Source organism: Ovis canadensis, chromosome 2 (assembly GCF_042477335.2).
Source record: "Ovis canadensis isolate MfBH-ARS-UI-01 breed Bighorn chromosome 2, ARS-UI_OviCan_v2, whole genome shotgun sequence".
NCBI classification, from domain to species: Eukaryota; Metazoa; Chordata; class Mammalia; order Artiodactyla; family Bovidae; genus Ovis; species Ovis canadensis.
The window spans coordinates 230,142,553-230,168,809 of record NC_091246.1 but is presented as its reverse complement, the minus strand read 5'-3'; the positions used below and the strand labels follow the sequence as shown (position 1 = coordinate 230,168,809).

General features: G+C 41.4%; 1 protein-coding gene across 1 annotated transcript in view; it reads left to right on the top strand.

Moving 5' to 3' along the window:
- FARSB (phenylalanyl-tRNA synthetase subunit beta) overlaps positions 1 to 21,184 on the top strand; it is a 72,318-nt gene extending 51,134 nt beyond the window's left edge. Inside the window, exon 17 of the mRNA XM_069574665.1 lies at positions 20,860 to 21,184. Within this exon, the coding sequence (XP_069430766.1) occupies positions 20,860 to 21,011 (152 nt within the window). The 3' untranslated portion in view covers positions 21,012 to 21,184. The remainder of the gene's footprint in view (positions 1 to 20,859) is intronic.
- The last annotated feature ends 5,073 nt before the right edge of the window (positions 21,185 to 26,257 follow it).

Here is a 26,257-nt window from a genome sequence, read left to right as displayed (position 1 = left end):
TTACACTTACAGAATTTTCAAGTGTTGGAAGTGGGTCTTGGAGTTCATCAGGTCCAGTTCTTAGTCGGACAAGTACGGGAGCCGAGGACCGGCAGGTTAAGTGAGTTGTGCTTGGTCACATGTGTAGAACCCAGGGCTCCTGCCTCCCAGTGCTCTGTCCACAGGGCCAGGTTGCCTGCCTTTATAGTGGGTTTCCGTACTCATTCACCAACTGACGCTTCTAGAATTCTGCTTTAAGGTCTGGTCATCCATGTTAACAGCAATCTGAGAGCTGATGTGACACCCTTTTTTTTTTTAAACCTTCTATACAGTCTCTTCTCAGAAATTTTATATTTCATATAGAGATTAGCTGGATAAAAATCTGTTCACTGAAACATTGTGCCATTACGAGATTAACTTTATTTCTTGCTTGAAAGGTTGCAAAGATCTGACATGAAACATAGGAGCTTAATTTGTTGTGGCTATGACACTTTTATATGCAACAGTTATACTAATGACATTTCCATAAGCCGTAAACCAGTGTCTTAATCATGACTCTCCTGCCTCAGTCAGTTCCTTAGAGGTATTTCTCAGAAGAATCTGAGCTCCCAGTCGTGAGATAGGCTACATGAAGCCCGAGTAAGTAGGATACAGGTCATTCTGTCAAGGGACCTACGGGGGAATGACCGTTGCACAGCAGCTCTCACACCTTGCTGCTAAGGCCAGTGCCTTGACGTTTCCAGAGAGGGATATGGTGTAGCTTCTTCAGGGTGTCTGGGAAAACACTAGTGAGTTTCTGGGAGGTCACATGAGCCTTTGAACGAATAGGTGAGAGACTGGAAGCAAGGCAGACCACTGGAGCAAAGCCAGAAATGATGGGAAACAAGGCCTAGTGCAGTTCTATTTGACTATAGGGTAAGGAAGAAGCTTGGGACCACAGTGTCCTGAGTGCTAGGATAAGGAATTTCAGCTAATTAACTGGAAAATTTTGAAGCTGCTGCTACTTCCCCTCCCCGCCCTTAAGTGAGTGATATGATTAGATCTGTACTTTGAAGGGATTAATCTGACAGCAATATGTAAGTTGGATGGCATAGAGAGTAGAGGGGAAGAGAATGGTGGAAAGGTGTTATAGTATGTTTTAAAGCGGTGAGAATAAGAATTGAACTTGAATGTTGGCCAAAGCTACTGCAAGGAGAAGACTGATTTAAGAAGCTGTATGAAGGTAGAAGCTAAAGTTCTATTTTTAACATTCTAAACCTGTGAAATTATAATTTTAATCCTTATATCTTTTAGCATCAAGACAATACTTAATTTTTTAAATATATAGATGTCTGTTTTGGTTTGGAGAGAGTATGTATGTGTGTCAGAAGTTGCATTCATAAACTGTAACCACTTATGATGTGGTTGTAGGTCTTCATGTTCAGTTTTTTAGCCGACTTGTTATTGCTATTTGATACAGAGGCCATATGTGTTTTCTTTTGAATTTACTTTGGCTCTCAGAATATTATAATGTTTTATTACATTTTGATTAATGACAAGCATGACTACCTTTTTTTGTTTTTTTAATCTTTTTTTCTGATTGCCTTCTTTTTTTTTAACGGTTAAAGAAATGGACCTAAAGAAGTGCCATTGTTAGAGTAAGTCAGCAGTAAAGTTGTATGAGTTCTTCATCTAAAATTTCATATATATTTATCTCCTGAGTAAATTTCTACACAGGAGTTTGGTTGCTGAGGCATGTTTAGCTATATCATTTCCTCAGGTTTATTGTTAATTGCATATAGTTTTTTCTTCTTCAAGAAAAGGTCTTCTGAGTATCAAAATGTCAAGTAGAAACAGATGAAGAGCTACCGTTTCCTGCCATTCTTGATCACTGCGCTGTCTTCTGTTACTCTGGCATATGGTTTACCTTTTAATAATTAAAAGTCCCTGGTGGCCCTGCCATTGTAATTGAGCAAAGTCTGGTCACCAGAGAGCCATGCTAATGTCAGTTCACTGGCAGGTGTACCCAGTCTCTCTCTGTCCATTCTAGCAAACACCACTGACTGCCTTTCATGCTGCTTTGTTTGGTGGCAGAGGGGGAACAGACTTGATTCCCCTTTAAGAAACTTGGCCCTGTCCATTGTGAGAGAAATCTGGAGACTCATTTCACTGATCATCACATTGATCCCAGGGAGTTCTGGTGACATTTGCATGTAACCTTGCTTGATGCAGGCAGCAGACCTCTGCCTCCCCAGAGTCTCTGAGAAGCACTCTTGAGGCCTGTGACTGCAGCCACCGTTAGAAGCCATAGGCGCTTAGTCTCACATAGTTTTTATTTGCTGAGCATCATGGCAGTTAAGAACACAAAAGGAACTAGGATGTCAAACTGCCAGTAAAATAAAGGCAACCATTGAGTGGGAAAAAAGAAAGCAAACCTTTAACCTTTTGAATCTGCCTGCCAATGCAGGAGATGTGGGTTCGATCCCTGGGTCGGGAAGATCCCCTGTAGAAGGAAATGGCAACCCACTCCCGTATTCTTGGCTGGAAAAATCCCATGGACAGGAGCCTGGTGGGCTACAGTCCATCGGGTCACGAAGAGTCAGACACGACTGAGTGACTGAACAATAGAGCATTGTGAGTGCTTCAGACATCTCATAGTGTTTCACTGGCATCAGATCAGGTCATTACAGCATATGTATATGCTTTTTTCTCAGACTTCTTCCCTCTGTTTTTGTGGTTTGTTGCAAACTAAATTATGTATGTTAAAATGCATTTGTCCTTTTCAAAAACCACCTCTGGGCAAGGAAAATTCCCAGCATTTTTGTGTTTACATCAGTTATGTGGTTCCTGGGCAAATTATGGTGAAAATCACTTCTTATAGAAGATTGCATTGACTCAAGTGTGTGTGTGTGTTTTCCCCTTTGTTACTATTTCAGTTTTGTTTATTCATAAATCTATGGAAAACATTAGTTTAACCTGAGACAAGATGGAAAAACAGAAGTTTTAGTACTTTAGTTTTGACAGTTCTAATTTTCATGCTGCTCAGAATCCATTTTGTGAAATGAAAAATAACCTTGCAAGTAATAGGCACATTTAATCCTGTACCATATGTACTTATAGAGGGTATTTAAATACCTTCTGTTAGTGTCACCTAATGATCGTTGACTTGACCTGTAGGTCATGACCTTTTCCCTCTTTCAGGACACCTGGGAAAGATTGCAGATGCTAAAAAATATGGGTGAAATTGTGACGTCTCCCCGGTCTTCACACTGGTTTTTAGTATAACATGAGCTTGGAAATACACGAGAATCGTATATATCGAACAGTTTCTTGGAGTAAAAGTGTCCCGTTTATAGTCCCATTTATACAAGACATCTAGACTGGAAGAAGGAGTGATCTTTGTGGCATCTCCAAATTTTTAGTACTATCAACAAAGACTGTTAAGGCACCAATTTTAAAAGAAAAAATGTTTGGAAGTTTGTACGCTTCTGACCTTGTTACTGTGTGTAAAAAAATGTCCTTCATCCTCTGATTCTCTGCTTTTTTGCATCCTGATTCTCTACTTTTTTGGTGTTGGAGGCAGGCTTTCAGATACTGCCGTTTTTGTTATCTTCTTTGTGGGCTTTCTTAAGCGCAGTATTAAATGCATCAGCAGGAATCACCCCACATCCAAGCAACAGGATGACATGGGGCCAAGGTGCTCATAAAAGCCTCAGCTGTGATCATGGTTCACGTAGTCCTGAGTTTCCTTTGTTTGTTTTTACTTTTTATTTATTTATAGAAAGTGTTCTTTTTGGCTGCGCTGGGCTTTCATTGCCGTGAGAGCTTTTCTCTAGTTGTGGCAAGCAGGGGCTACTCTCTAGTTGCAGTGCGTGGGTTTCTCGCTGCGGTGGCTTCTGTTGCTTTGGTCGGAGGTTCTAGAATGCAGGCTCAGGAGTTGCTGTACTTGGGCTTGGTTGCTCCAAGGCATGTGGGATCCTTCTGGACCAAGGATCGAACTGGATGTCCCTTGCATTGGCAGGCAGACTCTTAACCACTGGACCATGAGGGAGGTTGTGTTCTTGAGCGTGCTTGTTTGTTTCCTTGCCTCACTCCCTCTTATACGTATGAGGCAAAGTTCTCTCCATGCGTGCTCAACACCCCGTGCTGTTGGTGAGCCGAGGAACCCACTTAACGACTCAGTGCTCGGTGCTGAGGTGGGTGCTGCACACCATGTCACTTGAATGTCTTGGTGGGCTCACTTTCCCACCGGATAGATCTTATTGAAACACAGTGTGTCTCAAGTTTTTTTTTATTATCACTCCCTTAAGAAACGTTTTAGACTTTTTCCCTAATTGCCCCTCCATAAAATGTTAATTTATAACAGTTTATGCAAGAGTATAGCATTAAAAGCTATGCAGCAGATACAAAGTTAAATGTTAGTAGTTTTTTCATGCAAGCTGCTAGGCTTGAAGGATCTCAGTTCCCCAACCAGGGATTGAACCTGGGTTGCAGCAGTGAAAGCCCAGAGTCTTTAACTACTAGGTCACCAGAATTTTCTAATTTAACTGTTGACTTAAAAGTACTTACTTATTCTTAATCCTGAACTGAATTTTAAAAATAAGGTTTATACTTTTTTACGTATGAAGCCCAGACATGCAGACTGGTGTGCTACAGTCCATGGGGACGCAAAGAGTCAGACATGACTGAGCAACTGAACTGAACTGAAAATGTTAATACTGCTGGTATATTGCATATTTATTATGTACTCCATGAATATCTGGGCTTCATACGTAAAAAAAGTATAAACCTTATTTTTAAAATTCATTTCAGGGTTAAGAATAAGTAAGTACTTTTAAGTCAACAGTTAAATTAGAAAATTCTGGTGACCTAGTAGTTAGGACTCTGGGCTTTCACCGCTGGGAACCAGGTTCAATCCCTGGCTGGAGAAGTGAGATCCTTCAAGCCTAGCAGCTTGCATGAAAAAACTACTAACCTTTAACTTTGTATCTGCTGCATAGCATTTAATGTTATACTCTTGAATAAATTGTAGTGTGTCAAATTATACATGCCAGTTGGCGATTGATTTAAATACATAACTGTAATCAAAAGTTTTTAAAAAACATTCAAAACTCACTTTTCCAGTGAAAGTAAAACACTTGAAAATTTTCTTAAAAAGTGTTTTCAGAAAAAAAAAAGTATTTTCAGTTAATTTAACTTTTCCTTGGTAAGAGAAGATAACTTTTAATTAGCTGGTAGTCAGGTGAAAGTGTTAGTTGCTCAGTCATGTCCAACTCTGCAGTCCCATGGACTTGTAGCTCGCCAGGCTACAGTAGTCCATGGGATTTCCCAGGCCAGAATACTGGAGTGGATAGCCATTCCCTTCTCCACGAGATCTTCCCAACCCAGGGATCGAACCCAGGTCTCCTGCATTGCAGGCAGATTCTTCACCCTCTGAGCCATCAGGGAAGCCCCTGATAGTCAGGTATGTTGATGTTTTTTCAGTGCAGCGCTTGATGTACTTAATGATGTGTTGCATAATAACTCTTTAAGTTAGAAACTGTTTTTATTTAATTCTCAAAGCCTGAGCTATGGACAGAAACTCTCAGAATCATACATAAACAACATCCACAAGGCAGCCTATGGTGGCTCCTGGCACACGCAGGTCACCTCTTAACATGACCTTGAAGTTGAGCACTTGATACAGTCTTCCAGTCACAGGACCTGAGCCACCTGTCACCGTGGTTATGGAACACTGGTCTTGCACACATTAGTTATGTTTTCCACACCAGTGCTGCTCCTGTGAAGCCCAAGACAAGCCAGTGAGACGAACTGAATACTAAGGAGAACAGTTTTGTTAAGTAGGGTTCAGCTTTGGGGGTCTCTAAACCATTGTAATGTAAGATTGTTTTCATACCTGCCTCCCCCACCAAGAACCAGTTTTCATCCCCCATTGAAAGTGCATGCTGTGACTTACAGTGTACTTTGGAGTTACTTCAGTTTAACTGTATGTGCTGGGCAAAAAAGAGAGAGAAAGGTATTTTTGTTTAACACCATATACTCCTTTTTTTCCTGCTTCTTAGACCTTGGCCTCCACTGTTCTGTAGAAAAGACTATGGCCCAAATACAAAGAGATGCAAAAGAAATTCATTTTGCAGTTTCAGGGACCCAAATCCTAAAAGTTGAGATGGTTTTTAGGGTGATTTGTACTACTCAGGTTTTTGGGTTTTTTTGGTCTTTTTCTGATTCTTTTCCATTTTAGCTTTTACAAGATACTGAATATAGTTCCCGGTGCTATACAGTAAATCCTTGTTTATTTTATATATGGTAGTATGCATCTGTTAATCCCATACTCCCAGTTTATCTCACCACCTTCCCCTTTGGTAGCCGTCAGATTGTTTTCTTTCTCTCTGAGTTGGTTTTGTAAATCAGGTCATTTGTACTGTTGTTTAGATTACACATGTGATAGAATATTCGTCTTTCTCTGTCTTCTCTTAATATGATAGTCTCTAGGTCCATCCCTGTTGCTGCAAATGGCATTATTTCATCCTTTTATGGCTGAGTAGTATTCCAGTGACTTTATATGCCACATATTCTTTGTCCATTTATCTGTTGATGGACATGTAGGTTGAGTCCATGTCTTGGCTATTGTAAAGAGTGCTGTATGAACATTGGGGTACATGTATCTATTTTAGAGTTTTGTTCAGCTATATGCCTAGGAGTGGGATTGCTGGATCATAAGGTAATTCTACTTTTAGTTTTCTGAGGAACTTCCATACTGTTCTCCACAGTGATGTACTGTTCGTTTTTCTCCACACCTTCTCCAACATTTATTATTCATAGACTTTGATGGCCCTGCTGACCGTGTGATGTGATATCTCATTATAGTTTTGGTTTGCATTTCTCTGCTAGTTAGCAGTGTTGAGCGTATTTTCATGTGCCTGTTGGCTATCTGTATGTTTTTGGAGAAATGTCTGTTTAGGTCTTCTGCCCAATTTTATTGGGTTATTCTTTGTTGTTGTTACTGAGTTGCATGATCTTTTTGTACACATTGGACATTAATCCCTTGTCAGTCACATTGTTTGCAAATATTCTCTCTCAGTCGGTAGGTTGTCTTTTCATTTTGTTCGTGGTTTCCTTTGCTGTGCAAAAGCTTCTATAAAAGTTTTGAAACAGTTACAAGCTTATTAAAAAAAAAAGCAGACGCAATACTTTTTTCTGAACTGTTTAAGAGTAAGTTGCCAACCTATACCCCTTAATACATTAGTGTGTATTTCTTGCAGACAAGGACATTGTGTCCTCCATAACCAAAATATAATCCTCAAAACCAGAAAAATATCTTTCATGTTAATGTTAACCCCATCTAGTCCTTACACCGTGTGCAAGTTTTATCAGTTCTCCTTTATATCACAGAATCACTTGTTGCCTTTAGCTGTCATGTCATGTCATGAGCCTCCTCCTGGAGAGTTCTAGAATAGTCTCTCCTTGCCTTTCATGACCCTGACACTTTCATTTCACAGTGTGTCCCTCAGGCTGGGGTTCTCGGGTGTCTTCTTCCCAGCAGATTGAAGTTAGGCATCTTTGAAAGGGTGTTGCGGGCGTCCTGCCTTCTCGGTGCACCCTGCCAGTGGCACCCAGTCTCTGTTTTTCTCACAGCTGAGGAAGTCAACTTGACTCACTTGATCAAGGGTTTCTTTACTGTCAACTTATTCCTCTCTCCCTTATTATTAATAGGCGTTTTGGGGAGAAGAGCATTGAAATTATGCAAATGTTCTGTTCCTAATCAGTGTTCCTACATGTTTATCTGTCTCAGTACAGATTCATTATTTCCCATTTTAGCCAATGTGTTTTGTTGTTGTTCAGTCGCTCAGTCCTGTCTGCTTCTTTGTGACCCCATGGACTGCAACACGCCAGGCTTTCCTGTCCTCCAGAATCTCCTGGAGTTTACTCAAACTCATTTCCGTTGAGTTGCATCCAACTGTCTCATCCTCTGTCACTCCCTTCTCCTTCTGCTTTCAGTCTTTCTCAGGGTCTTTTCCAGTGAATCAGCTCTTTGCATCAGGAGGCCAAAGTATTGGAGCTTCAGCTTCAGCAGCAGCAGCAGTCCTTCTAATGAATATTCAGGGTTAATTTCCTTTAGGATTGGCTGGTTTGATCTCCTTGCTGTCCAAGGGACTCTCAAGAGTCTTCTCCAGCACCATAGTTCAAAAGCATCAGTTAATCCAGCAGTCAGCTTTCTTTATGGTCCAACTCTCACATCTGTACATGACTACTGGAAAAACCATAGCTTTGACTAGATGGACGTTTGTCAGCCAAGTGATGTCTCTGCTTTTTAACATACTGTCTGGGTTTGTCATAGCTTTTCTTCCAAGGAGCAGTGTCTTTTAATCCGTTACTTATTCTGATGCTCATGTTGTCCTCACTTTGGCCAGTGGGAATCCCTTCAAGCTGGCTTCTGTGTCCTTTTAACATGTTCCTATTATTCTTTATTATTGTTAGCATGCTCTTGCTTTGGGCATAAGAGGATATTCCAGGCTTATCTTGAACTTTCCATTGTCCCATTTCTCCATCCTGGTTCCTTTTAGTGGGGAGTGGTGTCTGAAAGCCAAGATTTAGGCTTCTAGGTGCACACAGACATACCTGTATCTACTAATTTACTCCTATATCTATGTGTTTTGAAAACTATAAGCCCATATTAATATCTCCATTCCAGTTCAACACCTTAGGGTTCATTGCAGTTTTCTCCCTTTCAGTATTTGTACCTCACTTCTCCAACAGTGAAAAACCCAGTTCCCATGATTCGTCATTTATTCACTTACTTGCTCATTGCCCCTGTTTGTAACTGAACCCTCTCTTGTACCCTTAGTGTCTGCCCAGCTCATCACTCACTCTCAGACTCTAGCGGCCCCATGCCTTTCCACTTGGGGCTGCCCCCTCTCATCTGTGGATGCCCTCCCTGCCCCCTGTAGCTCTGACACCCAGTGCCCACCCCAAGAATGGGGATCTCTGCCTTCCTTGGCCCCTTTAGGGCTAGATTATTCTGGAAGCGGGGAGAGGACTTTGTAAGTCTTAAGGAACTTTTCTTGGCAGGGAGGCTGTTACTAAAGTGAAAGGGAGAAAGTAGTTATATATGGTGGTGCTTTTTTGGAAGTGGGTTATAATATAGGAGATATATTTCTGGGCTCATCTTATATAGTTTCTGCCTTAGACCTGGAGTCAGCTGTATTGCCAGGTGGCCCTGGTTTCCTTAGTGAGAAATCAAATTTAGATCACAGTCTAGGCGCTAAGGTTGCTCATTGCTACTGAGTGAGTCTTTGTTTCTAGGACTTTTTAAAATGCAGAGCTGAGGAAAACCTTTTTGTAAAAAAAATCCTATTTTTTAAAGAAAAGCATTGATTTCATATGGACAGTTCCAGTTTATATTTAGGATTAGAGGATTTTTACTTAATATGTTGGGCTTTATAAGGTTTTTTTTTTTTTCACATTGAAAATCTTGGTTCCTGATGAATTTATATAATTATTCTATCTATCTTTATTCAGAATAATAGTTATTATTACTAATAATATAATTGTTAGAAACAGTTTAAAGCTTTATCTTCAGTTCTTTTTGTATTTAGATAGCCTACAATAAAGTACATTTTGACCATTATTTTCCTAGTATTTTTCTTTTTCTTTTCTTTTTTTTTCTTTCAGACATTTATTTTTAGAACATCACTGATATTTCCCAGTATTTTTAACAGGCAAGACTGTAGAAGCCTTAAACAATGCTTGTGCTGGTATTTTGTAAATCTCATATTAATTCAGAGTCTGCTTTGTTTAAAAATGAGAAATGCTTATTTTACTGTGGACTCTGGGGCAGTATGGAAGCAGAACCTTAATCAAGTATCTATTAATATCTGTCTTCTCTGGAGTTTCTTTCATCTGGCAGCACATTTCTCCTGTCCCCCTGTTAGGCTGCCTTTAGAGAGATAAGACTTCTATATATTATATCATTGCTGGAATCCCACAGATTAACATTCATTTAAAGCATTCCTGATAATTTTCTATAAATGACAGGCATGTCTGACTTCATTCAGGCAGGTCCCTGTTGTGGTTTAGATCTTGATGAATTAGTTTGCTTTACCTTAGTGTTCATTAGCTGTGGTCTGGTCTCCCCCTCTTGAGAAATAAAGTGTAATAGTCGCTTGGGTGACTTGGACAACCTGTCCCCCTCCTAGAAACATCTCCAAGCACCCACCAGCCCTGGTTGGTCGTGGGTCAGGGTCAGGAATGTCATTGTCTTGCCGGGGGTTCTTCGAGGCCAGATAGGCTGCGTGTGAGGTGGGTGGTTTGTCTTCAGATCCCAGCCCTCCAGCACTTAAAGCCTTGGTGGCCCATCCTATGTCTTAGTTTTTCCTTCTTCCATTCCTTCCTACCCCTCCAGGACTCTCATTGTAAACATTCTGCCTTTTTTTAAAAAAGGAAAATTTCATTTCAAGAAAGGATCTGACTTGAGGTTCAGTTGATACATACCAGTGTGAACTTGCTTTAATTTTTAGCACTTTCTCATTGTAAAAGGAGAAAATTTGGTCCCTTTATGGAAATGTTAGGTTATTAGCTTTAAAAAGGGTGGGCCCCATTTAGTGGAATAGAAAAAGTTTCTCCACCTTCTGAAACGACACCTGTTTGACAGCCACGCACACACTTCCTTATGTTTAGGAACAGGGGAAAGGAGAAATGTGGGAAACAGCAACACGGCCCAGTATATTAGCAAATGTTGTTGTTGTTTAGTTGCTAAGTCGTATCTAACTCTCTGCAACCCATGGACTGTAGCCCATCAGGCTCCTCTGTCCATGGGATTTTCCAGGCAAGAATAGTGGACTGAGTTGCCACTTCCTTCTCCAGGGGATCTTCCCGACCCAGGGATCGAACCCAGGTCTCCTGCATTGCAGGCAGACGCTTTACCATCTGAGCCACAAGGGAAGCATCAGCAAATAGATAGACGTCAATTAATTATTTGCCTTTCGTTAAACAGTAAACTGTGACTGTAGTTACAGTATTTTTATTTTGAGTGATGTTGAAGCCAGCCATAAAGAATAAATAGTTGAGCAAAAATAGAAGATAAAATGCCTTGCTCTGAATGTCTCTAGAACTTCCTATTTCCTGTTCTGTAAGACCAGTTTTGATGTGCCCAGTATTCATCAGTAGCTGTTAAATGTTTTATCAGTGTTGTTATCACAGCCACTGTAGCTTGGTATTCTTTTTCCAGAAGACAAAGTTTTCTGCTCATTCTCTTAATTCCCAAAGGGTCCTAGCTTGTTTATGAATTGTATTCTCTGAGCAAAGATTCTCCCTTAGAATTATCTTCCTGGACTGCTTTGATGCCTTTTTTTTTTTCCCCCCCCCCCGGTTCCACTGGTGGAAAAAAAGAGAAATAATTGGTACTATACAAGGGACAATTTTTTAAAAAAATCAGTGTTGTACAGAGCAAGATCAGTTCAGTTCAGTAGCTCAGTTGTATTTGACTTTGTGAGCACATGGACTGCAGCACGCCAGGCTTCCCTGTCCATCACCGACTCCCAGAGCTTACTCAAACTCATGTCCATTGAGTCAGTGATGCCATCCAACCATCAGTATAATCTTATATTTAGTTTGTGGTTTGTTGGTCCTACTATTGCTAGAAGTCCATCGTTTAACATTTTGATATGTAATGAACTATACAATAATTAGCATTGTTTTACTTGTGTGGTACTACCTTTGGTGAAGAAAGAGCAAGAAATATTAATAACATATATGTTACAAGAACCCTATTTGTAGTAATGAATAACTGGAAACACTGCCAAGATTAAATACTTGAAAAACAGTTTGGCAAATGACATATAGATATAATGGAATGTGATAAACATGTAAATATAAACTAAGCTGGAAAAGCAGATGTTAAGATGATACAAATTCTTACTGAAATGCAAGGGAAGAATATACTTTATTGGGCCCTAGGGGGCATGATCGCCAGTGAGGTATCAACTGTGATGGGTTATAACAGTAACTCCTGTGTGTTGGGTCAGGTTCTTCTGTAGTGTTAGCCCAGGTGATTTAGGACTTAATCTCTTTGTGCCAGTTTCTTCATCTGTAAAATGGGAATGATAGTATCTGTCCTGTCTCTACAGGGAGAGACAGACTAAGAACTTGGAAAGCATTTTGGAATGGCTGATCAATCCCCAGAGTTCCCTCAGGGTAGATGTTAGATCTGCCCTTCAGAAAGTCATCTTTGGCTAAAAGTCACAGACTCAAGAAGGAACTGGGTTCTCAACTTGACTGTTACCTGGCTGGCTGGTTTTAACCTCTTTGGTATCCATTTTCTCATATCTGAGATAAACATGGACAAAATCACTGCCAGGGTCATTTCCAGTTTTAAGATTCTGCAGGAGTTTAAATGTGTCAGAAGTAGCCTCTGCCGCAGGGTCTAATGTAACAGCGCACTTTCTTCCCCTTTTTAGATGGTGTTACTGTGGTGCTTCTTTATCCACTCAAATTATTCCAGCCTTGTTTCAGGAATCTGAAACTTACTCTTTAAGGATGCCTGTCTTAGATCTAGGTTTGTCCGTATTATGGTAATAATATTGCAGAGCATATGTTATTATGTCCTAAGGCTAGTGGTTGTTGGTCTTTTATTTAAGTGTTGTTCGTTTATTTAATTTTAAACCAGAAGAAGTTTGCACACAGGAAATGGACAGCTTGACCAAAAGTTTGAAAACACTATTCGTAGGCCTTCTGTGCCTCAGGCCACACACCGAGGTGCTCACTCTTGGGCCTATACTGTTGCCTGCCTCGGGCAGGTCTACTAATCTTCTTGTGCTTTGCTTTTTCCATCTGTGACTTGCTTGTCCTTGGGGGCTTGGCCAGGGCTGCATTGGGACCGAGTCACTCCCTTTACTGGGGATGGAAGATGAGTCGAAAGTAGGGTACTTTGTTTTCACAATCTCATTATTGTCTTCTTTCTCTTCTTACATGCCCTACTTGTCAGCTGAAATTTAATTCTGAAACTACAACACATCTGTCCTAATGGCATGCTTGAAGTTATGTTTATTCCATGTTGGCCAAAAGTCTCAGTTGAAAAGTTAACTAATTGTGAAGTTATAGATACAGTCTCAAATACACACCATTTCCAGTCTTCCCTTAATTAGCGTAGAATAGTCTCTTTATTGTTGTTTTTATTCTTTCATTATAACTGTGAAGAAGGTAATAAATTCTGCATATTTTGCTGTCCTTTGACAGTTTTTATCAGATGAAAGAGTTGGAAAGACCCATTTATTGATCCTGGGAAGCAGGATGATCTATACCTTTTATTTTTGAAGTTGTGATTCTGTATCTGTCATGTGAACATTTAAGAAGTGTGAAAATTTGGGGGGAAATGATTTAAGTGCAAGACAGATATAGGATGAGGGCGTTATTTTAGAATTTTGTTCAGTCACTCAGGTCATAAGTAAAAGACATGCGGGATTTGCTGCCAAGGATTCAGGGGCATTTCGGGCACCCAGGCTAGGAGGACCTTCACAAAGACTGGAACGAGGTGCCTGCATGGAGCTGTCTTTCCAGGTCAGCTGCCTGCATTGCCTAGCCTCTCTGTGCGACTGCTTTCCTCCTCCCTTGTGAGCGCTCAGCAGTAAGGCTGTAACAGGGAAGAGTGAAACCTGACTCCATGCTGGATCTGTTTCTTTGACTTTGTTGTTGTTCAGTCGTGCAGTCAAGTCTGACTCTTTGCGACCCCGTGGACTGCAGTGCGCCAGGCTTCCCTGTCCATTACAGTTTGCTGGAGTTTGCTCCAACTCATGTCCATTGAGTGGGTGAGGCCATCCAACCATCTCATCCTCTGTCAGCCCCTTCTCCAGCCTCCCAGTCTTTCCTTGGTATGTATGAGAGAAACATAGCTAAGATTAGACTTTAAAATAGATTCTAAGAGTGGTGATCATTTTGTGATGTATAGAAATATTGAGTCACCATGCTGTGCCCCTGGAACTAACACGATGTTGTAGGTCAGTTACACTGTAATAAAAAAAAAGGTAATAAAATGACAAATATCAAAAGGTGATAGCCATAGAAATAAATTATAAATTTCCTTATACTAAGTAAAACTGGGAAATTTTGCAGTCAAGATTCTAAATGTTTAGTCATCAGGTGACTGTGGTGATCTATTAAAAAAAAATGGTTCCTTGTTGAAGACATTTCTCCATTAGTTAGAAGCTAGGTAATCTGGACTTTGCTGATTTCCTTTTTAAGCATAAAGCCCAACAGGACTCAGTCCTTATTTGCTGGTCAGATTTTGCCCTGCCCTGTTGATAGAAATACACTCATCTCACACATTAGCAAAGTAATGCTCAAAATTCTCCAAGCCAGGCTTCAAAGTATGTGAACCATGAACTTCCAGATGTTCAAGCAGGATTTAGAAAAGGCAGAGGACCCAGAGATCAAATTGCCAATATCCGTTGGATCATCAAAAAAGCAAGAGTTCCAGAAAAACATCTACTTTTGCTTTATTGACTACACCAAAGCCTTTGACTATGTGGATCACAACAAACTGTTAAGGAAATGGGACTACCAGACACCTTACCTGCCTCCTGAGAAATCTGTATGCAGGTCAAGAAGCAACAATTAGAACTGGACATAGAACAACAGACTGGTTCCAAATCAGGAAAGAAGTATGTCAAGGCTGTATATTGCCACCCTGCTTACTTAACTTATATGCAGAATACATCATGCGAAATGCCGGGCTGGATGAAGCACAAGCTGGAAAAACTGGGAAAAACATCAGTAACCTCAGATATGCAGATGTCACCACCCTGATGGCAGAAAGTGAAGAAGAACTAAAAAGTCTCTTGATGACAGTGAAAGAGGAGAGTGAAAAAATTGGCTTAAAACTCAACATTCAGAAAACTAAGATCATGGCATCCGGTTCCATCACTTCATGGCAAATAGACGGGGAAACAGTGGAAACAGTGTCAGACTTTATTTTTGGGGGCTCCAAAATCACTGCAGATGGTGACTGCAGCCATGAAATTAAAAGACGCTTGCTCCTTAGAAGAAAAACTATGACCAACCTAGACAGCATATTAAAAAAGCAGACAACATTACTTTGCCAACAAAGGTCCATCTAGTCAAAGTTGTGGTTTTTCCAGTAGTCATGATGTGAGAGTTGGACTATGAAGAAAGCTGAGCCCCGAAGAATTGATGCTTTTGAACAGTGGTATTGGAGAAGACTCTTGAGAGTCCCTTGGACTGCAAGGAGATCCAACCAGTCAATCCTAAGGGAAATCAGTCTTGAATATTCAGTGGAAGGACTGATGCTGAAGCTCCAATACTTTGGCCACTTGATGCTAAGAACTGACTCATTGGAAAAGACCCTGATGATGGGAAAGATTGAAGGCGGGAGGAGAAAGGGACGACAGAGGATGAGATGGTTGGATGGCATCACCAACTCAATGGACATGAGTTTAAATGAGCTCTAAGAGTTGGTGATGGACAGGGAAGCGTGGCGTGCTGCAGTCCTTTGAGTTGCAAAGAGTCAGACTCGACTGAGTGACTGAACTGAACTGATTGATAAAATGTCACTGTGAGCACAGGCTCCCTCTCTGAGCCCGTGCGGTGGGGGTGAGTGGGCCCACTGCTCTCCTGTCCAGTTGCCTACAACTTAAGGGTTAATGATGTCTGCAGGTGTGTTGGGATTAGCACTGTAAAGTTGTGTAAGGGGCTTTTCTTTCTTTTGATCTTCAGAAAGGGATGAAAGATAGCCATTACACTCAAGGGATTAGGCCCCCTCTCTTTAAAGACTTTAGGTGCCATAAATATTTCACATCAGATGTAAGGTGAAGACTTCTGTATGTCTGGGGAAAGCGGGTGTTTTATATTACCAGATGGAAATTATTTAGTCTCCACTTACAAATTAAATGGTCTTTGCAGAGAACTTTTCTTCCAATCTGGAGTATACTAAGATCTGAAAAAAAAAACGTGTGTGTTTATATCATGGTAGTTACGGCAGTTTTTCCTCCTGATGTTCCTAAACCTTTTTCTTTTTATGAGTTAATGTCTTACCTATATTGTGCCTTTCCCCCTTGGGTGGTCCCTCATTGCATTGAGGACCTCCAGAAAACAATAAAAAAAACTCCTGGTTCTAAAACTTTGAGAACCTCCACCCTTAAGAATGATACCTTGCTCACATAAGTGTGTGGTCAATTTTCTTAAGCCTTATATTTTATCTTCCTTTTTCCTTTAAATTATTTAGAAAAGGAAAGTGAGGTTGATGTGCTCGCAACATAGTCAGTCAGTTACTTACCTTATCAAAAACTGGGGGGAAACCAGGAAAAAGTCCTTCGTGGAAAATTATGATCAGAGCCCCATTCTGTTCTTGGCCTGTCACCCAGTCTGTCAGTTTCACTCCAGAAATAGAACACTGGGTTTTCTTTTTTTTCCCTTTCGTGTGATTTCCTAGGCTGGGTTATTGGACCACGGACTGGATAATTTTATATATATATAGTTGTATTAGAATTAGAGACTTGGTAGATGGAAAGGATTGGGTTTGGGTGGGTGCTGGCCCAAGAGTCAGCCTGTTAAGTGATTTTTCCTTCCTCCCATCCTGTATTATTTACATAGTCATTTAGAACAGATTTAAAACGCTTTCTCTTGGCCCAGTGGCTTACTCTATATAACTTTGTATTTTATGTTTGTCCCTGAATTCAGAGGCTTATGGATGGTTATTTTTATTAAAGCTCATGATAGTAGCTTCTGTTACTTGCTGTGATGTGTATGATATACTGACATTCCTTCTCCAGTGTTCTTCACCCTCCTTTTAATTTTGTTGTTTTTATTATGGAAAATTTGAATGATAAAGTACCAGATTGCCAGCAGTTACAATTATGTGGGTGTGAACCTCAAAGCATATACTAGTAATGTGAAGAAAGGGAAAAGTAAAACTGTACAAGTAGGTGATTTTTAGAGAGGGATTAAATAAAGTACCAAATGAATTAGTTGAAAACAGTCAATGGCGGGCAGGGGGGTGGTGGGTGGGCAGTGGGCAGAGGGGTGTTAAAGATTAAGGAATTAAGAGCTTCATGCTTGATAATACCAAGGAGCTTTCAGATTAGGGGTCTGCTCAGTTACCGCCTTAAGCTTCTGCTTCCGATGCTTCACACAATTACAGGAATAAACTCTATGCGTCAAGCTCATCCAAACTTCGGGCCTATAATATTACTCCGAAAGAAAAATGAGGGCAAAAAGAAACTGTGAAAGGTGTTTGGCAACGAGCAAGAGAGGGAGCTCACAAACTCTTTGAAGGTCAATTAGCCAGAAAATGTGCTAAAGACTGGGTGCTGTGCCGGATTACTGGCCCAAGAATTCCCCCAAGGTCCTCACAGTGGTCCTGCCGTTTCAGCACAGGAGACAATTACAGACCTGGAGGAGATGCTACAAAAGCTTTAATTAAGGGACTTACTTACACCCCACTAAGTTCTGGAAATTAAATTCTTGTTTGTGCTTAACTGACGTTTCTTTTGTGTGGGTTTCCACATGTATTTCAACAGAGAACACTCATTTTCCCCAAATCTGTTTTTCCGTTGGAAGCCATTTTGCTGTGATGGATACCATCAAAGCTGAGGGTTTAATCAGGATAAAGGACTGGGTAGAAAACTGGGCTGAGAGGTTTTTTGGCTGGAGAGGTTTTGGGCACAGGTTGAAAATTGTAGTATTTATGTACCTTGGTACAACAGTAAACCAGGAACTCTGGGCTTAAATGAATGATTAAAAGAAGGCAGTTTGTAGAATTCATGTTTCAGAATCCCCCTTCACAAGGCAGCGTGGTTTCACTTGAATTGAACAACTTTATGATTCTAGACACAGTAGGCTTCTCTTTCTCCAAAAATAATTTTGTTTGCCGGTGAGATGAAAGGGGCCTCTGGCTATCATCCAGGTCTGATTTTTCATAAGCTTACACCCATGTTTAGGTTCCGTTCAGATGTGATTTCTTTTACTTCTGGAAAGACTGATTCAGGTTGCCTGGGTCCTGGCTGGAGCGCACTGATGTGCTGAGCGCCCCTCCTGCTGATGAAGGAGGCGCGCCTATCTTTGAACTCGGCCCTAATTGCTGCCTTAGCGGGGGTGTGTTCACTTTTTTTGTTGTTGTTGGTGAAGCATTTCTCTCTCTCATCCGCCCTTCTTTGAAGCCATTCCCTTCTGCCTGCAAAGTTTGGTTTGAACCATAAAGATTTTTTTTAAAGCACTAAGAAATGCTTATGTTCTAGTAACTTGAAATTTTCTTTCAGTATGTCTGGTTCACATACAGCATCAGTCAGGTGGTACAGTGTCTCCCTGTACCCCTTACAAACTTGAAGGTACTTTTGTGTGCCTCTCAATTTATGTCTGAAGAAGAGAGGCCTTCAGCCTTCCGCTAACTTAACAGAAGCATCAATCAAAAAATCGTAAGACTTTGTTAAACATGAAAAAGGGCAAGAAAAGTGAAAATTGTCATCACTGTTTAAAACGGTTTTCGACACAGTGAAGTTATACAGAAACCCCACCACTGGGTTTAGTTTTCACGTGTGGATGGGCAGGGGAGGATCGGCATTGGATGCGAGGGCGGAGGATCCCCTTGCGAGCCCCGCACTGGGCAGCAGCTCCTCTGCAGGGAGGCCCTCTGACCCCAGGCAGTTGTGGAGGCTGAGACTTTTGATATTGGTGTCATTGACAATGTTCCCACACTTGGATATATTTGAAATAATGCATGATATGGTTTTCAGTTCTTTTTGCCTTTCTTTGGAAAGGAGGAACATTCTCTCTGGTGATATGAATGTTTTTGTTTGATCAAGTTTTTAACCAGTTAGTGAGCTCTAGTAGAGTTCAGTGCCGACTTCTGGAGAGAGGGCCAGCTGGCATTGTCATGCTTGCTAGCTAAAGAAGAACGTCACTGAATTTTGCTTTAAAAAGCGCTGATTTGAAAAGTTGTTTTATGAACTAAAAATTCAAAGTTCTTATCTCGCGGGCTTTATTTTGCCAACATTGTAGAACAGCACATCTGGCTTAGATTCTAAAATAGTTTGGTTTTATGCTTCAGTTAAAATGAATTCAATCAAATTGGAATTGGAAGACAGATAAAAAGGGAGGACTTTGGTACAGTGAGGATTCTTAAACATAGCAAGGTTATCAGGAAAGTTCTTCAAAACTTCCTCTCTGAATGGCCTTTAAAAATAGGCTTTTTTAGATACTGTGGTTTATTCAGATAGAATTCTATGTAAGGGTTGTAACTCTACAATTCTTGGTTATACTGCTCACCACCAACACTTTTAAAAACTTGTCATTTGAAGATTTATTTGGTGTGAGAGGGGGTGGTCTTTTTTTTTCCTTTGGTCACGTTGTATGGCGTGCGGATTCTTAGTTCCCCAACCAGGAGCTGAACCCTTGTCCCCTGCATTGGGAGCACTGATTCTTAACCACTGGACTGCCAGCAAAGTCAAACTTAAGTTCGTTTGGCCTGTTTTTTGTCTTTTAAGTTAGGTTTTTATTTTGACATGCAATCTTTGTCATTTAACAGTGTTGGTAGTCACTAAGACCATACATTATCAATGAGTATGCTTTCTGTATTATTTCATGTGACCCCTCTCTCCAAGTATGGATTAATGCACACAGCCAAACCATTATGAACTTCAAATGCAGTTCATTGAAATTCTTGCTTTTAATAGTAAATCAGAATTACTTAGTTTGGGGAGATATGAGAAGCAGACCACCTTATATTTCAGCTGGGTTGCTTTGGGGTTCTTTAAGAATGATAGTTAAAAATGTTTTTCAGGAATGGAAACAAACACCCTTCCTGAGTCTCCAGCAGACTCTGACTTGATGGTAACTGCCCCCCCCACACACACACCAGTTCTGGGTTTCTTCATTGTCCTGACCTTGGAGCCATTAGCAGGGACTCTGCCGGCTACTCTTTCATAAATAATGCACTCGCTCAGAAACGGCAGGCTGGAAGCTTGTGGCCCGGTGTTTTTATAGTTCATACGAGTAGACATTTTGGTTGAGTCAGTGGGGAGCTGTGGACCTGATCCATTGTCAAGCTGGTGGTGAGAGAAACGAATCAGCGTTTGCTTTCCCTCAGTAGAGTGTGGAGCGTTGCAACATGACTGTGTGGGGGCCTAGGTGTCTGTCTGCTTGCCTTTTAGCTGTTTAAACCTCAAGAACTGTTTCTGGGCTAGTCAGCCATATCTGTGTCATTGGCACCCGAGTGAAGACGGAACTTTCTGCCTGTCTTGAGTAAATCAGGGGTCAGGCCAGCCCTGTGTTGGGGCTAGCCTTTGCCGCAGTTTACAGTAGATGTACCAGAACTTCTCAGAAGGTTCTCTTGCCCACAGGAATGTGGGTCACATTCTGGTCCAGGGCCTGCGCCTGCCAAGGACAGTGCAGCTTGTGTTCTCTGTGGAATGAGGTAGAAGAGAGTGCTGTCCTGAACAGGACGTGAATTCAGTGTAGACTCTGCATCTAGCAAGCATTACTATGAAGAACCTGTTTCAGAACAGGTTCTTCGCAGGCACAGTGGGGGTTGGTCTTACATTTCATTTTCCCTTTGTCCTTTTTCAGAGCAGTTCCTCGTCTGCACACCGCCCCCCCCCCCCCCCACGTCTCCTCCCAGCTCCGCTCCTTCAGTCTCCTCCTCTTCATCCTGTCTGGACCACTGCAATACAAACACAGGGTCCCCACATTCATGTTTGCCCCTAACCTTTTCCTTATAAAGGTATCTTGAAGAAAATGCTTCTTTTTAAGACCAGAGAGTGCGAGGGAGCACTGTGGTTTCATGGCCAGGAGTTTAAAGAATAGTTATTTTTTAAAGGCGACTAGCAAGCTTTCGGTGTTAAATGTCTTGACATTTTCGCCTGGGGAAGCACTGATTCTTCTCTCCCTGTCCTTCAGGCCCTGTGTTCTTCCCTGGGCGATGTGCGGAGATCTTTGCCCGGGGTCAGAGCATCGGGAAGCTGGGAGTCCTTCATCCTGACGTTATCACCAAGTTTGAGCTGACCATGCCCTGCTCCTGCGTGGAAATCAACATTGAGCCGTTTTTGTGAAGATGAATCTCTGCTGTGGGGTTGTCTACCCGAGGGTCTTTCTCCTCCTGGATGCCCTTTAGTCATCCCCACAGGAAGTCCACTTGTGCATTGATGTTGAATAAAGTAGAAAGCAGTGTCTGGCTCCGTGGGTGATAATACCATTCCCACGACCAGCCAGCTTGTACCACACACATGGGGTGTCTGTGTGAAGCTGCCTTGTCCGTGAAGCCCAGCAGGAGAGCCAGTCCAGAGAATCAGGAATGCTCCTCACATGTCAGAGCTTCCGCCATCACCATCATTTCTGCAATCCGGGATCCCGTTCTTTGCCCTGATGAAACGAGAGAGCTGATTAGAGCACACGTTTGAGGTCAACTCGGGATTTTTATTTTTTGACATTTGATGTGTGTTCATCATTGGGAAACAATAATATAACAGCATTTTTAGAAAACCTTTAGGAATCGGTGATGGTCTAGTAGTTACAGCCTTTGGAGTCATTTAAAAGAAAAATGCACACATATTCAAAATATTTGAGCGTGGATACGTGGAGACAGCTAAAAGAGTTTAAAGGGAGACACTGGTACCTGGGCCCTGTGAATGTTAAACAGTATAAAGCTTACTTTTGCCCTAGGCCCCACATTTTACTGTGGTCAGTGTTATAAAGTCATGGTTTTAAATACTCAATAGAGCTAGTAGTTTCTGTTGTATTTTATAGGGAGGTATTAGATCTCTCTTCTGAAGCTAAGCTTCTGCCAGTCTGCCTTGTCTTACCCCCTAACTTACTTTAATATTTTGATCTAGAATCCTCCAGTAGGTACCATGTATTTCAAAAGCTAGATGAAATGTTTGAGAAAAGTTCTTAATTACCACCAAGATGAGATATGAAACAAAATAAAATGTAAAACTCTCAAAGTCCCCATAGAAATAGCTAACAAGGATAGACAGAAATTATGTTTATGGAGTTTTTGTGGCACCTAATACTGAGACCATATTCCTACCATGAATCAGGGCAGCAGTGTCCAACTTAGCAAGGTTTATGAACACAGACTGTCATCGGTTCCTTCCCAATCCTGTTGTAAGCAGATCTTCACATTTTCAGTAATGAAGTGAGGTACAACCATAAAAAATAATGCTCTTCAAAGGGTTTGTATCTAGCAAGAAATCTATAAAATTTCTTATAACTTGACAACCCAATTTTTAAAAATAGACAAAAGATTTGAACACACATTTTCCTAAAGAAGATAAATAAACACATGAGAAGATGCTTAACATCACTAGTCATCAGGGAAATGCAAATAAAAAAATTAAAATGGCTAAAATTTTAAAAAACTGACTGTAACAAGTGTTGGTGTGACTGGAGCAACTGGAACTGTCATGTGTGGCTGGTGGGAATGTATAGAGATACAGCCACTTTGGAAAATAGTTTGGCAATGTGTTACATCATGAAACATACATCTGCCATCTAGCTGTTCTGCTCCTAGGCTTACTTATGGCCATACAGAGAGTTTTATGTGGCTATTCACAGCAGTGTTATTCAGATGACTTGATAAAAACAGATGAACAGATAAATATAGTATATTTATACTATGGAATACATCACAGCCCCAAAATACATCACATTCCTTTTTTAAAGGAATGAACTATTGATACTCAAAACATGAATGACTCTCTAAGCACTACATTAAGTGAAAGAAGCCAGACACAAGACTATATGTGATTGTATTTATATGAAGAGCTGGAAAAGTCAAAGGCAGATTGATTGGCTGGAGCCTGTGGAAGGGAAATGGACTGCAAAGAATTAAGTTAACTCGGGTTTGGGGTAATTGGACTATCTGTACCTAAAATAAGGTAGTTTTAGTAGTTAAGTAGGTTATACCTCATTAAAGCTAGGAGACAAAAGTTAGTGCAACTTTTGTATTTTGATGTGAACACCAGCAGATGTACGCTTAGGGTAGAAGAGCATGAATTTCAGAATCAGCATGTCAGCTTGTGATGGCTTACTGCTCCACTACCATTAGTGAGACATTCTTTCCCAGTTTCAAGTTCACTGATTGCAATCAGGGTTTGTGAGTCAGCATAGCCATTGTTGAAGTGGGTGGAACCATTAATTCTGCTGGCAGCCACTGATACCTGTGTATCCCAGCAGGAAAGGGGAACAATCAACTCCAGCCACCATGTGGCATTCCTGCCCTCTGAAGCAGGAAGCAGTAGGAAGAAAAACAGTATTGGGTACATTAGATGGAGAACCTTCACTTACAAGTCGAGGCTCCACAGCAAGATGGTCTTATACTTGTGCCTGTTAGTGTTTCGAACTGGAGCCAGAGCAGTCTGTGGGCACTGCCTGCAGAAAGCTTTCACTGGAGAAGACACACCTGCCTAGTAAAAACTGGGAGCCCTCATATTAAAAGGGAAGTTAGATATAATTGATTTTTGTTCTAGCTTACAGATAATTTCTTCAGCCTGATTTTCCTGCATTATTCTAGTTTATTGAGTATTTTCACATGTGATTTTTGTCTCAACGCATTAATTCTTTGGTTTAACAGTTGTAGGTCAGAGTTAGAATAGGGATTCTCCCTGACTTACAGGAAGAGAACAGCTGACATTCAGAGAAATTAATAATGTGCCCAGAAGTCACACGGCAATAAGTGGATTTGTGACACCTGGTAAGAGGGATGTGGGACCCACATCTGAGTGTTTTGTGTTATTTACCTATTTATCCAAACATGTTTTTTTAAATAAAAGACAAAAAATTAAGAACTCTTCACTACTTTAAAAAACTATACCAAGTAAGACCATCCAAGTAAGGGTAAGCTAATCTACCCTTCCTCTTGCAATCCTCTATCTAATCATTGTTAACGATTTAGTTTGTTGTTCCTGACATTTTCCTTAGTTTGAACAGTCAGACCCATATACATGCTCACAGTTCTGGGGTCACGCTCTGCTTACTGGTTTGCAACAAGTTTTGGCTTCTACTTTCCATAGTGTAATCTCATGACGTTTCACTTAATATGCCCCATTTTTCCAGGCCAGTACCTTCCTTTAGACCTACCTCATTCTTTTATATCATGCAAAAGTCTCTTGTGTGGATGTCCACAATCTGGGCAGCTGTGCTTGTTGATAAATCTTCTGTTGTTTCCAACTCCGCAAGAGTAAGCAGTGCTCCGGTCAACTTCCCTATGCCTCCCCCTAAAACAACAGTCTTAGGGACCATGAGAAACCTGCCCTAAAGCACACAAGACTATAAACATCCACATTTGGTATTATCTTAGGTACCTGAACACCACACTGGCAAGGCGCAGAGCTAGCAAACTTCAGAAACCATGATGGGGAGTGTACCCAGAAGGGCCTTGCCTCAGGAGTGGGGAGAACAACTCGAGACTAAATGTCACTCTAGTTCCACCTAAAAAATCTTAAGACCCAGAAGAATCAAAACGATTTTCAAGGAATGGATTGCATCCTGGAACAAAGCTTAAATATATGTATAGTCAGACAAGATAGCCAGCACCCAAGAATCTCAACTTCACAGTATCTGGCATCCAATAAAAAATTATGAGGCAGGTGAAGTCGCCAATACAGCCAATAAGGAGGAAAGTGAATTTCAAGAATTAAAAATGACAGCTGATCAAACTAGTAGATAACTCTCTTCCATATGTTTAAGAAGCCAGAGGAAAGACTGAACAGGTAGAGACATGGAAGATGGGTATTTTAAATTAATATCAGTGAAAAAACTATGATGTCTGAGATAAAACAGAAATACCCTGATGAAAATACTAATACCGATTGAATGGCAGCAGAATTGATGGACTGGCTTTGTAACAAATTTATATTAAGCTGTGATTTTATTCCCCCCACAAGAAAAAGTCTTCCAGCCAAATATTTTTATTGGTACCTAGTTCAGATGATAAAAATGATCTGGGTTTAGTGTGCCCTATGCAGTTTCCCTTCTCACGGCATCATCCATCTAGTTCCCAGGAGACAGACACTGGACTGGAAGCCCAGGAGGCTCTGCTCCTATTTAGGCTCACAGATGCCAGCTGATGGCATGACAGCAGTACCAACTGTCACCCTACCCCACCCCAAACACATTAAGGCTGGCTTTGTGTGTGTTAAGGAGACACTGACATTCTTCGAAACTCTCCAATGGGAAAGAATCTGGCTTGTGCTCCATCCACGGGGACCCTGATGTCATAGCAAGAGAGCAGGACCAGCAAGTGTGTTGAGTGGGTACAGGGAAGAAGCATCCCAGCTGAAACTCCAGCTACATCCTCGCTTGTCTTGCTGGCTTCTGCATGCCATGTAGACAGGTGTGGAAAAGGAAAAAGGGGTTTGGCTTTGTATGGCTTTCCCTTGTCTCACGAGGCTCCAGTTTTAAGAACTTAACTTTCTGTTCATGGTCCACATTGAGCTCTCATTCTTCTTAACATGCATCCTGTAAATAGTCAAGTCTGCACTGCAGGGCGGAGAAGACAATGGCACCCCACTCCAGTACTCTTGCCTGGAAAATCCCATGGATGGAGGAGCCTGGAAGGCTGCAGTCCATGGGGTCGCTGAGGGTCGGACACAACTGAGCGACTTCACTTTCACTTTTCACATTCAGGCATTGGAGAAGGAAATGGCAACCCACTCCAGTGTTCTTGCCTGGAGAATCCCAGGGATGGCGGAGCCTGGTGGGCTGCTGTCTATGGGGTCGCAGAGAGTCGGACATGACTGAAGCAACTTAGCAGCAGCAGCAGCACTGCAGGGGTGCCCTACTTGCAGAAAACAATGCATGTGCGCTATATCCTAAAGACTCTATTAGGGAGCCTTATGTTCACAGAAATGAAGAGCTGCCGTATGATTTTTAAGCAGCAAACTCCGTAGTGCACTTAAAGTTCAAGCTTAACCAACCAAAACAGAGGCAGCTTTTATGAAAAGATCTATTTCCTAAAATGAGATATGTCTGCACCCTCATTCCACTTTGTTCTGGTTAACCTCATACTAGAGAACCAGGGCTTTATTTGTAATCATTTATTTCCAGTTGGTGTGTGCTAAGTCGCTTCAGTCGTGTCCAACTCTTTGTGACCCTAGGGACTGTAGCCCCCCAGGCTCCTCTGTCCATGGGCTTCTCCAGGCAAGAATACTGAAGTGGGCTGCTACGGCCTCCTCCAGGGCACCTTCCTAACCCTGGGATTGAACTTGTGTCTCTTACATCCTCTGCAATTGTCAGACGGGTTCTTTACCACTAGTGCCACTTGGGAAGCCACTGGGTATGATTTGTAATCAATAAA